Source organism: Pogoniulus pusillus, chromosome 17 (assembly GCF_015220805.1).
Source record: "Pogoniulus pusillus isolate bPogPus1 chromosome 17, bPogPus1.pri, whole genome shotgun sequence".
Taxonomy (NCBI): domain Eukaryota; kingdom Metazoa; phylum Chordata; class Aves; order Piciformes; family Lybiidae; genus Pogoniulus; species Pogoniulus pusillus.
In genome coordinates this window covers 6,561,073-6,574,679 of record NC_087280.1, presented here as the reverse complement: position 1 = coordinate 6,574,679, position 13,607 = coordinate 6,561,073, and the positions used below count along the sequence as shown (strand labels likewise).

Here is a 13,607-nt window from a genome sequence, read left to right as displayed (position 1 = left end):
TCGGCCTTGTCTGCTGATTTCACTTCTTTCAGCTTTTAGTATATAGATACTACTAAACACTTGGATTTTGAACAAAGAATTCTGGGTTTATAAATAAATGAACCGTGCAAAAGCTCTTACAGTGTAATTAGGATACTGTTGTGGTGGCTTGGCCTTGGCTGTGGAACAATGCCCACCAAAACTGCTCTATCACTCCCTTTCTTAGATGGACAGTGGAGAGAGAGGAAGCATACTTTCAGAGTCATGTGCCAGCAGAGTATCAGTCTTACCTTTGTTAGAATTCCATCCTCTCGGTGGTTCTTCTGTAGGACGTGCTGAAGTGCTAGCTGGATCTTCTGTTGGAGTTTTTCAATTTTTACTTTCTCCTGAAGCCATGAGCGATCTAAATATAAACGGAGTTAACACCTCTAGTACTGCACACATCAATCACAGTGCACCAGGAAGTACTGAGTCTTACAGATTCATCTTATTTGCAGCCTTCCTTCCACTTTTTATATACCCTCATATAGAAAATGAGTTTCAAAACTGATGGATTGCAGAGTGTATTTGTATGCATGTAAAATTACTTTTATAAAGCCCTTAATTAGAAGAATGCAGTGTATCTGAGTAAGATTTATTAATAATTTGTTAAAATCTCTAAAATGCATGGCATTTGCAAAACAAAGATAGCAGCTTTTTAGTGGGAAATGAATAGATCACAGAATTAACAAGTACTTGGAGTGGATCTTCTTGCTAGTGTCTATAGAAAAACCAGAAGAAAGTATTCAGCTATTTTTAAAAGAAATTAAAAAAAAAGCTCCTTAACTTCCGAGCAGAAAAGTAGCATTAGCTGCTGCATCCTTTGTGTGGTGGCAGAACCATGAGATTCTGTGTCTTATATACTAACGCATAAGGCTAGCGTGCTTCTGATCTGGCAAACAGCATGAGAATGTATTTATGATAGCTTCATTAAACCCACTGTTGCCAATAGACCCTTCTACCACCACTCCTGAGTCTATTATGCTACATTCTAAAAGCAGGGAGTTTATTTCTTTGGGTGCTGTGCCAGACAAAATTACTTTCTGCACAGGTACCTTGTTTCACTTGACCCAACAGACCTTCCTAGAACCTGGAGTACTGTGCATATCTACTTGAGATTATCAAGCTGCTTTAGTCGTGGGTATGGCAGATCCATGCTGATTCTTGTGGTGATTTTTATGTCTGGCACCATAATTCTCAGTGTACCCAGTTTCATGATGATGTCAGAAACCTAAACTTTCTTTGTACCACACTTAAAATGGTAGCCCTGCTTAACAGACCTGAAGTGGCACTGGAAACATTCTGTTGTGTTTTAGATAATTCTTCTACAGCTGCAAGTTCACATACATTTAAATCTGTCTATATAAATTCAATGTCTACCTTTGCCTGTCTCACCTAGATTGACCTGCTCACTCACACAGTCTCACTCATGTGCTTTTAGGCTTTTGCAAAGAAGCTAGTTCCTCAACTAGGTAATAATTTGGAAAACAAAGGCTTAAGTTTAGAATTTCTAACTTAAGAAACTTACTTCTAAATTAACAATTTTTATGTTTTTATTAAATAAACATTTTGGTCAAGGAGGAGACATTCAGATGATCTTTCACACTGTCCAACAATCTTAACATCATCATTAAAAAGACTTTAAAATAAAGAGTACCTCTACTAAATAAAGCTAGAGCAAACTTTCTCTCTTACCTGCTGACATTAGAACAAATGCAGAAAACAAAGCAATCTCGTCTTCTGTCAGGTGCATAGAACATAAACTTTTTCCAAACTCAAACACAAAACTAATGAAGTCTTCACAACCTGTCAAAAAGAAGGTACAGCTCATGCCACAACATTTAAAACTACTTTAGAGCTACAGAGTTGTTGATTTATTTTGATGGAGGTGAAAAATAGATGTTAAATACTTCATAGGTCAATAGTTCTCATGTTAAGGACTGTGGAATGATGGTACTGAGATTTCAATTGTGCCTGAACTTCACTGCCCCATCCCGACAAGTGCCCAGCTCCCACACTCTGGCAGCCACTCTTTTCAAGATTTTGTACACTTTATCTTTTCCACATGTGGTTCCTTTGGGGTAAATATGGATAAAGCTGAAGCCATTTTCAAGGTCAAAATTGGTTTTGCTTTGTTTCTGTTCCAAGTGGAACTTTCTCATGTCACTGGCCTGGAGGTGTGACATATGCACTTGGAAAGTATCGAATGCACAGAAGAGAGGCATACAAGGTACATGCAGAAGCAAAGGGAGAAGACCAGGTCTGAAAGGAAAGTGGCAGAAAAGGAACTCTGCCACTTCTCATCCATTCTGTTGTTCATGCAGGCATAAGTCAGGTTACTGCTGCTGTTACACATGCTGTTACACAGTTTGCAAAAGCAGAACCCTATTTTGAAGGGGACTTCAGTCTGATGGAAGAGGGCCCTCTGATGCAGATCTCAGTCCCAACCCAGCCTAATTTTCTGGATGTAGTTGGCAACAGATGGGTTATGTTTCACTGGAACCCACACTTGATACTGCATTCTCTGAACTGTTTGCCCTTGGATAACAAGATGTTCTAGAGGTATTTTAGAAAGGCAGAGAATACTTCAGTAATTACATGGCATTCTCTGCTACCTTATTTTTACAGTCCTCCACAACAGCTTATATCCCAAATCTATACCCAGTGAAATGCATCCTTTTAAATTAAAATCAGCAAAACTCTACAGCAAAAGTAGTCAAAATCATAACGTGTGGTTTGATTAAAAAAATACTTACAACATTCTACCTGCAAATACTGGATTTTGCATATTATAACACATTATTAATATCTTCAAAGCAGTAATGTCAGTATAGCCGAAATTAGCTTAAAATCTGCTGCCTTTTCCAACAGAATACATGAGCTATTACACTAGATATGGAATCTGGGCATTTGTTCTTAACAAGTGTGTCCAAACTGCTTTACCCTAATCTAAGACTTGAATTTCAACACCAACAGTCCTTCACTGCATAGAATTAAGGTGTTTTAGCACCTGAAGTCAGCTTGGCCTCAAGCAGAGCCAGCCTGACTGCTTACAAAATAAGCAGTTTGAACTTTAGCACTTTACTTCAATACTGTAGCTTAAGTTTTGAGGAGCTGCTGTGTCCCTCCCCCCCAACCCTTTTTTATTTTTGTAGTTAAAACACAACTTGGTATTTCCTTACCTAAGGACTTGAAAACCTCTGGGCTAGCATACTTGCCATCAAAGTAGACTGTGTTGTTCTGGGAGTCAAAGGCACGGCACATTCTGATGAACACAACCTCTAAAGACCCTAAAACACAAATAATGTGTGTTTGACTAAGTAGAGACTTCAGTTGCAAAGGTTAAAAACTTTTCTATGCTCTCCATTCAGTATTGGTATAGAAAGGAAGTAGGTTTCTGTGGTAACCCTTTCAGAAGTTTTTGCTAAAGCACCTTAGTTAATGTTAATAAAAACTAATGATTTTTATTACTGAAGTCTCTGATGTCTAAGCAGCTGAGATTTATATTCACAAAGCTTTGACAGCTTCATCCAGTGCTTGCAAACTGCATTACTTCTACCACATCTTTTACAGAATCTGAGTTTTAACCTTGAAACAAGTTATTCAATATTAGTAAGCCAAAATAAAAATGTGACTCCAACTCTTCCATCTGTACACACTGATTGCTCCCTTTGTTCACCATGAACGTTTCCCATGTAGATTTGAACTTTTTCTACCCAGAGTAACTAAGAAGGTATATTACTTCAAAGAGAAGCTGTAAGGTTTTCCCATGCATTATTCTAAGTAACTGTTGTACAACATACATACACAGTCTGCGTGTACAGTCACTGTATACAGGTAACATCTAACTCAGTCAGAACTATTAGAAGCAGACCTTAAAACTGACCCACATACCTGCTTTTAAAAGCACAATTTGATCGTTTTGACACAGTTCCATAAAGCCATCAATGCGTTTGGCAAATTCCACTACGTACTGTATAGCTTCTGTTATTTTGATTGCGCATAACTGCCACATTACCTCCCTTTGCTGTTAGAGAGAAGAAAAAGCGAAAAATTACTCATCAAAGTTTGGAAAGGCCATTTTCATGAAGTAAAACAGAGTTTAAAAAATTGAGTGGATTCTCTCCAGCACTCTTGGCTAGTCTTGCTTATAAGGGAAGAGGAATTAACCTCAAAGCCTCATGTGGATGCATGACAATGCTAACAAGTAAGATTTATTCAGTGATGTCAGAAGAGATCTAGGTTGGAGCATTTTTATTTCATAAGCTAAAAGTGTCAAAGTATGATGACTCTGGTTATTTCAGTGGGAAAGAAGATTGTATTGTTAACAACACAAAGAAGGCATGCAAGTAGTGATTTTTTCTTATGTTGACAAAAATTCAGAATGAAATTAGCTAGTTAAATATTTTTTGATGGGAATGAAAAATATGTTCAAAAAGCAGTGTGCATTTATAGTGCTTTCCAATTCAGTTTTCCATAAGTAGTCATTTGGTGGTAGTTTGTGGATGGGAGGCATGTTGGAAATGCAGACATGGACTGAAGCAGACAGTACCCACTGGTTGGACAGCAGCACTGTGCTGCTCTTCTGTAAGTGAAACCGTAACATGGAGAGACAACTGCAGAAATATTCAGGATTGCAGCCAGGCATTGAAGGCTGGAAATATGACACAGTTCTGGTTTTTTAACCTCAAAACAAACCACACCAAATTACAAAACTTGGTGGCTTCAAATTTTCTTCTTGTTGTGTCATTTAAGACTGGAAAAATGTCTCTAGTTTGTTATGCCTATCAATCACAGACACATAGATTTTAGGAATTATCTGTCTTCTAAAGAGTGATTCTCTCCTTAAAGTGTCTACCTTTTCTTATACCTGTAAAAATCACAAATGCAAAGCATAGCCTAACCATCTTGTTGCTTGTGATTCTAGTGTATTATTTTGTTGAAAACACACCAAAAAGTTACACATTCCTGATAGTGAAGAGAAAGCAATGAAAAAGCAAAATATCTTGCTTTAAAAAAAGCACGCCACAGCTTGGTGTTCTTTTGTACCTTGTTCTGATAGTTCTCAATTTCTTCCTGCAGAAACGTCTGCCATGTTATCTGCTGTAACTCCTCTCTCAAGTACTGGCAAGTTTCCATGTGTGACTTAGAAATATTCTGTGCAAGATGTTCTAAAAGAAAGACCAGAAAGTGACACACATTAAAAATGCAAAGTGATACCTTCAGACCTGAGAAAATGAACACATTCCAGGTGCAACAAGGGGGTGGGAGAGGATTAGCTGCTAGCAAGAAGTGCTTTGATTTCAATCTCTTTCGATGTTGCTTCACGAGGATCAACCCATTTAATGCAAACCACTAGCAGACCTGAAGAAAATGAAGCAGAAACCTGCCTCTCAGGGCTGCCAGCCCAGCTACTTGGAGGCTGGTGCACCCATTAGAGGGCACTCTGGGCACACATACACACCCATAGAGCAGGGCTGGGGCTTGCGTGCCCAGCACGAAGCAGAATCCTTCCACTATCCTCCTAAGATGAGTGAAACCTGGGAGCATTCAAACCATTGCACATTCAGTAAGTGGCCTTCGCTGCCTTTATTGCAATCACGTTGGCTCTGAAACTAGGGCTGAGAAGTGGGTTGTTAAGTAAAGCCATAGAAAAAGTCCAAATGAGCAAGGTGATGGTCCTCAAGTACAGGAATCTCTGTGGAGACAGCCCTGCTGAATAGAGGATCCTACATACCATGTGTAGGGAATGCAGCAGCCCTGCTAGCCAGGCAAGAGAGCTTCACAAGCTAAAATCTCTTGTGGTTTATACAACAGAAGCTTTCCAGTGAAGAAATACAGATGCTTACTGCCTTTCTAGTGTTCTGACAAGTGGAACATTATCACATGAGGCTGCCTGTGAGGGAAAGGTTTCTTGCCTACTCTCATACCTTCAAAAACATTAGGAAAACATACCTATTAGAGAATTCAGATAATAAATATAACACTAAAGACTCAAGGGTCTATTTTCTTTAGCATTAGAACAGCTGCTTACTTAAGTGCTTGTGATTTAAAATTTTCATACAACATTTTAATTCCCAATAACCTTTTTTTTTTCTGCTGTACTTGGCTAAAAGACTCATAAGGCAGATTTATTAATACTTCCCTTAAACTTTAGGACAGCTTCAAAAGCATCAATAGCATTTAGATATCTGAATTCCACTTCTACTCTGTCTTTCTCTTTTCTACCGTGACTCTTGCTAGAGGGCTGGTGGCTTGTACCATACAGTTCTGCAGCTGGTTAGGGCACTGAAAATGGAGGCTTAAAATAAAAATAAAAGCAGTGATCATTAATAACATGGGAATATTCTGAGGGACTATTGTGAAGCTCACTTTGCTAACAACCAAACCTACTGCTTTATAAACTGAACTGCTGGACCAGTCTGTTTATTATCATGTGTACTGCATTAATAATTTGATGTAAGATACTACCTGCAAAGTCTTTAACATAGAGACGAGGTAAAATCAGATTCTATGTGCTACCTTGGCAATCAGTAATGTAGAACATAAAGTAGTTTATACTTTGGTTGTCACTATAACTTTCATGTACTTCAGAGCACTTTTTCTTAGAAGCGTGTACTTGAAATATTTGCTCTCACTAGCAGCAACTTGACAGCCTTACACCTGTGCCCTTGCAGGATACAGAAGGTGAAATGTTACTATGTTATTCACAAACCTCAGCCTCAGTTCTGGACTGTATTTCAGCACACACCTAAATACTTCCAATGAACAGCCACACCTTTCTAAATTGAAACCTCAGTCTCTAAGACAAACATTCTTCAAACATTATTTGGTAATGTCAGCTCTGAGCACCCAAGCCATACTCTGTAGCATTTAAATATAACAACTACGTAAATAAGGGTAAGCAACGTGGCAAATGTATCTCAGGACAGTCTTTCAAACTTGACACCTAGCCTAGGAAGTAAAAGTCCCTTTTCCTGTGTGTTTAATGTAGACCGTTCAGTAACTCCCAGAAGAGCATAAGCAACCATCTGATTGAGACAAAACTGGGAGTATAGACTAATCTTTTTAGTCTCACTTTTACTTATCGGTAGAACTTAAGTTATTTGAACTCAAACCAGACCTGGTATTTTGGCTGTCACAATAAATTATACTGCAGAGAACTGCATACTGCAACAAGAGGACATTAAAACATATGCCTTCTTGTCCCTTCCTTTCCACAAAATTTCCCAAGAGAACATAAATATACTGAGCAAAATTGTGTATCATATACTTGCATCTAATTTTAAAAGTTAGCAAAAAGGAAAATTTAACTTGGAACACTTGATTTTCCAATTACTTTTAGGTTTTTCATAATAGAATAATTAGCAAAAATGTTGCATAAGCAAGCAAAATCAGTTTTAAGTGCCTGACTGCTTATATAAGTAATAGAATCTTAAAGCTACTTCCCTAATGTCCTGTTGCAGTTTGCTTATAACTAGTTCACACAGCACGCTCTAACTTGAGTCTCAGATGTTGACAACTCATAGTTGTGGAATTCAGCCCTAGTGTAATCATTCAGGGAAGAGTTTCAAGTAAAATGTGCTACTTAACATGGTTGTTATAAGGCTCCTAAGGAAGGTATCAGAACTCCCTACAATCAAACATTTTTGTAACTATCTGGAGGTAGATTCTCTTCAGTGGCAAGAATGGCCCTCAGATTAGCCTGGTGCTTTGCTTTCATATTTCTCAGGCACAGGTAAAGAGCAGAACAAAACCAGCCTCATCAGTTTTCATTAGAAAATAAGAGTACTGTGGTGATGACAAAGAAGATAAAATGTAAAAAAGAAAAATCTGTGAATAAATAAATACTCTGTTTGCTCAGCACTAAAAATTAGCTTGTTAATCAGAATTCAAAGGGTTCTATTACAAAGATTGAAAATATAAATGTTACTAGAGCTGACCAGTCACAAGCTGCTGAGAGTTTTAGCCCATCTGTGTAAGATGGTCACCACATACCCCAGTTAGGGTATTGTGCACTTTGCAGCAGAACACCCATGCACGCTCACAGCTGTACTGAAGCAGCATTCTTGCTACTCCCTGTCTACATGTGTCACTTCAATCCAAAGGGTACTATTAAAACAATTACAATGGAAGCTTTTCTGTCTCATTACCTAATTCTGCCATGGACACAGTTGGAGAGGTCTCCCCATTTGTAAAAGAACAATAAGGGAAGAAGCCCGATGCTGGTGTGTAGTCACATATTGGTTCTGGTTTGATTCCATTAATATCAAGACCCGACTGATCTGGAGAAGGCTGTATGTCTAAGTAGAAGCTGCTAACTGCAGAGTCTGCTTTGCTACCTTCAGGGGTATGCCCATCAATGTAATTACTGAGGTCATCATGTAGCTCTGTTAACCCATTGGTGGTGATATTGTATGTTGGTGTTAGTGGTTCTGCTTCTCCTGGTTGCTGCTGGTGGTCACGCTGCTGCTGCTGCATTCGATGTTTCTGCACCTCTGCGTACAGGCTGTCCCTCTGCTTCTTTGACATTCGACCAAACTTTACAGCTGAAATACAGACACACAACGTGTTACATTTCCACAAATCCCCTGCTTCATTTCAGTTATCTTGGAGCTCTAAATGCTATACAGAACACAGTGGAAAAGGCAAAGGCAAAAAAGGACCACAGAATCACTTGTCAGTTAAGGGTAACGTACCTAACAGCTTCTGCTCTTTAAAATGACACCTTTAATGAGCTACTAAAAATGAACTAATGGAAGTCATTGTTTTAGCTTAACTAATTTTCCACTTCTATTTAAAAAAATATTTTATATGTCTACCAAAGTTGGTAGATACATCTCCTCACCATTCAAATCCTGCCTAGAAAAACAGAAGCTGAAACAGAACATACTGGCCTGAGGTGAACTGTCTGTTTTGTGCTGGCTTGAATGTTCACACTACAGACTGAACCTGGAAGTAGATATGAACATGGGGGATCTGTCTCAGCTTTGCAGATAGCACAGGAGAAGAACCACAGAACCTGCTTTCAGTGCAGCTTACTGTGGCAAACAAAACTGTCTACCTGGTGAATTATTGCTAAAACTATGGATGCTGTATTCATGCATGTGTATGTGTCTCACCACAAAATTATTACTACGTTAAGAAGTATTAAGTGTAAGCCTTCAGAAATAACTGGTTTGCAACACTGAAAGAATTCCTAAGAATATAGTGTGTGATTTCTGGGGCCTATGCCAGCTGTAAAGGCCTCCGCATTTAGGGAGGTGACTACCACGTTGTACTTCACTGCAAGAGAGCAAACAGGTCAGAGGGCCACGGTCAACCATTTCAGTTTTTTAGTTTTGTGCCAAATAAAAAAAAATAAGATAATGTAACTCAAGCACTAAGTATCATCTGAAAAAGGTCTCCTTAAAACAGGCCTCATGTATGTAGAGTAATGCATATGCATTTGTAGAACATGTGGCATTGCTGTCACTATGGCAGGGGAAAAGACTGAGTCAGATCTTCAAATATGGTAAGCGATGGCAGCTTCATTACATCTATGGGGGAGGTGTGCCAGTATCAGCTGTAAATCCAGTTCTGATCAAGTTACATAAGCTCTCATTTTACAGAGGTGTTTTTTTGTCATTACACTTGGTGTAATTTTGAACTTAAGATTAACAGCACTGGAACACATCTTTAGCTTCTCAATGTATTGTGATTCAGTTCTCATCTGTACCAGTGTGGTACAGATGAGAAGTAGCGAAGTGCTACTTGCAACTAAAGTATGACACTTAAAAAGGAATGAAGACTCCAAGAAAGTGTTAATATAAACTAAAAACTGCATGTTAAAGAAGTGCCCAGAAGCAATGCTCTTAACTGGGAGCAGTAATAGATGAGCAGGAAAAGAAAAAAAAAGGGGGAATCTAGGAATTTCATACATTCCCTGATTTATAGGTATTTATGTGAATATATAGCAGCACATCAAAACCACCTAGTGATCTTTCAACCATCAGATTGATGCATGATGAAATCTTCTATTTTAGGTGGTTTAGTTGAACTCATACTAAGCACAATTTTACTTTTGCACTTAGGGTACACACTAGTGGAGCTCACCATCTCGAGACATCCCCACAGCAAGGCATTTCTGTAATCGACAGTGCTGGCAGCGGTTTCTACTAGTTCGGTCAATCAAGCAGTTCTTCTGCCGAGGACAGGAGTAGGTAGCATTGCTTTGCTGACTCCTCCTGAAAAAGCCCTGCAACAGAATTGCAAAATACAAGTCAAGAAGCTGTTAATGGATGAAGCAAATACACATTCCAGAAGGTTCCATACCTAACAGAAGCTCAAATGTACTACAAAGGAATTTAAGAGGTTTGTTTTTTCTCTCCTAGAATAATCAGAAACTAGTAACTAGTAGGAAACAATTCATTTAAAAGGGTTATGACAAGTACAAAAATTACCTATTTTATTTTCACTGACTTTACAGATCCCATATTATCTATGGCACATCAGTTCTTTCCAAATAAGATAAAATGAATTGCAGACTCAGATTTCCTTGATTTCCTATCTTAGTCCTGGCTCAGCACAGACCTCCAAAACAGGGAGGATTCAACATCTGCTACCCTGTTCTGCAATTCTGAAGATGACAATGGCAAGGTCTGATACTCAGCCTCACCAGTGTGTGTTATATATTTAAAAATACAGAGCATGATGCTGAGCAGTTCCTTCCACAAAGAACAATTTTTGGAAACATTTTTTTCTTAATTAGCTTGATGCTGACATTCAAAGTTTTGTTCAGCTTGGTGCAGGATTTAGCTTTTGAAGACGAGGGGAAGCTGAAATAAATTTTACATATTATCTCTCTCCTGAGTCAAGTGCAATGGTCAGCCCCATCTCCAGAGGGTAGTGCTGCAAGGTTACAACAGTCATTGCAGCTTCATTCTTCCCATCAGAATGGTACATGTTATTAACCACTATGCCAGCTGTATGCTTTGAAGTCTTTTTGCCAGAGACTGTCCAAACATAAGCTGGTGTGTGTAATACCTACTTCACAAGGATTCTGTGAAGCTGTAGTCATTCTGAAGAGGCATTTGAGATCAGTGAGCATAGCATTTTAGTTTTTAGTTGCTACATAATGGATTAATTAACAGCACTGCAAAGAAAATACTTCCTCAGAAAGGCTGGGTACCTTTTAATTAAAGCTGGACTTTTACCAATATTTTGTTTATTTGAAGGCCACATTCTCAGCACATGCACACTCTGTCCAGATGCCTAGTAAAACAAACAACAGGAAAGAGTTCTACAAGACAAGTAAGAGACTGTCTAGAAAACTTCATGCAGACAGTAACAAGACAAAACACTGAGATATAAGCCCCTTGCTGGAGAAGGCTTTTCACAATGGCTTGTAGTGATAGGATGAGAGGGAATGGATTTAAGATTGAGGAGTGAAGATTTAGAATGTAGATTAGGAAGAAATTCTTTACAGCGAGGGTGGTGAGACACTGGAACAGGTTGCACAGGGAGATTGTGGATGCCTCCTCCCTGGAGGTGTCCAAGGCTAGGCCAGATGAGGCCTTGAGCAACCTAGGCTAGTGGAAGGTGTCCCTGCTGGAACGAGATGATCCTTAATGTCTCTTCCAACTCAATCCATTCTATGGATCTTATGAAGGGGGTGCCAGTCTTTGATGGTTATTCCCCTTTAATAAAAGCTTTAATGAAGAAACATGGAGCGTAGAAAAAGTGAGGAGACTTGAAGGTGCCTGTCTTGAATTCTGTTTTAGTGGACATTGTTCCTTACCCATTTCTTTTAGTCTTTGTATAACTGAACTTTCAACTGGGTTTTTTTATGTTTGTCAACAGTGAGATGATTTTCACTGAGCTGGAAAGTACTGCACGTACTGAGCTCTGACTGAGTGCATTTCAAGTTAAAGAATACCACAGAAAATTTGGAAACATCATGGCTGAACCTACTGGAGGAGCCGACTCTTAGCTAAGTAGGTAACTGAATTTCCAGTGCTGCTAGGACCCTTCATAGAGCCTGTCACTGCAGTGCAAGCACACATGTGAGTGCCATGCAAGTCTCTAGAAACAATGGATTAGCCATCAACATCAGCAAAGAGCAAATGATCAAGGTTCTGCATCTCTGCATTACCTGTCCCTTAAAATTTCAGTTCTCCAAACACTTTTTAACAGTTGCACATGGTCACATTTAACATTTGCACATGGTCACAGTACAGACTGTATGAAATCTTCTGCCACCACTAACTTCTGAAAGTCAGATTAATTAGGATGTAAAGTGAACCTGGCCCAGTAGCCTCAAAGATCTATGTTATCCTGAGACATACGCAGAGTCAGTATAAGCTAGGATGGCATATTTCTCTTTAGTAAGAATGTTCATGTTGAGCTGAGGACTATTTTTAGTATTATAATGGAGGAAATACTGGGCTTTTTGCTTTTCCAGATTCTCCCTAGAGATACAGCAGCTCAATACATTTTAGTGTACAATATATCAGCTAAGTTACAGCTTGAGGCTAACTTTTCAATAGAGCAGAACTTCCTGAAACTAGGGCCTTTAAAAGCACTTGCACTTTACAAGCCAGAGATGTAGCAGAGGGGCTTTTAAAAACAAACCTTATACTGTCATGTAGGCATGTCTGAAACATCAAAAATAACTGAAAAAAGCCTTGCCTCAAACTCAAAACATTTAGAAATAAAGGTGAACTTGTCCAAAGAGCTCAGAAATACACCTATCTGAGATTGAGGACTGAATTGACAATGAAGTTAAACTGCCTTTTTTTAAACGTTCAGAGTTCTTTTGTATTGTTGTCACTTATTTATGAATCTTCTAACTTTCTGGTGGTCCTTGAGCTCTCTTATCACATGTGGGAAAGCCTCTGTTGCAGGATCCTTCTGTGATAGCTTCTTCATAGGTTGTTTGCCCCCCACCCCCATTTATTAGAAGAAAAGGAGAAATGCTATGCTCTGTTGTTCTATTCCCTTGCTTTTGCCATAGGCACAGAGCTAGCTGTAATTTCTCCACCAGGAAGGAGGAGGTGGATGCATGCATGGTACACGTGTATACATTGAAGTGTTATGCAAACGAGACCAGGCCACATGTTTTTAATTGCATGTATGTTCACAACCATTACCATTATTTCACATTCAGATGATTGCCTAATGGGCCACAGGCAGAGTGGACCTCTCTAGATCCAAAGCCAATGAAACTACTGCTGTACTAAGTCACTGTGTGACACCACTCTGACTGAGAGCATGGTCTGAACCAAGGTCTCTAGTGAGTGCCTCCTTCTCATGTCAGGAGAAATATCCAGCTGATTTTGATGAGGCATCACTGAGCTTTGCACACCACCCGTTTCATGGGGATGTATTAACACAGCACCAGAAGATGAGCAGAGGAGATTGCAAGCCACAGCTTCATCTCTGCATTTTAGGCTCCTCTTGACACACACAACGCAATACATGTTTTTCATATACTGCCAAGAAATCAAGTTTGGGAAAAAAGGGCACAAGGACTTTTCATCTGCAAAGTCAGTTTGAAAAACAACTTGTTAAATAAGAACTTTGAAATGTAAATAGCAGTTTTTGCTAGG

General features: G+C 39.0%; 1 protein-coding gene across 4 annotated transcripts in view; it reads right to left on the bottom strand.

Moving 5' to 3' along the window:
• The window catches only part of RORA (RAR related orphan receptor A), a 424,209-nt gene that overhangs the window by 5,331 nt on the left and 405,271 nt on the right, over positions 1-13,607 (bottom strand). For 3 of the 4 annotated variants that reach the window (XM_064157435.1, XM_064157434.1, XM_064157436.1), the window contains 7 exons: positions 10,114-10,255; positions 8,172-8,567; positions 5,068-5,189; positions 3,913-4,045; positions 3,201-3,308; positions 1,714-1,824; positions 270-382 (listed from right to left, as the gene is read on the bottom strand). In XM_064157435.1, the coding sequence (XP_064013505.1) occupies positions 270-382; positions 1,714-1,824; positions 3,201-3,308; positions 3,913-4,045; positions 5,068-5,189; positions 8,172-8,567; positions 10,114-10,255 (1,125 nt within the window). The remainder of the gene's footprint in view (positions 1-269; positions 383-1,713; positions 1,825-3,200; positions 3,309-3,912; positions 4,046-5,067; positions 5,190-8,171; positions 8,568-10,113; positions 10,256-13,607) is intronic. The other variant, XM_064157437.1, reaches the window with a different exon arrangement.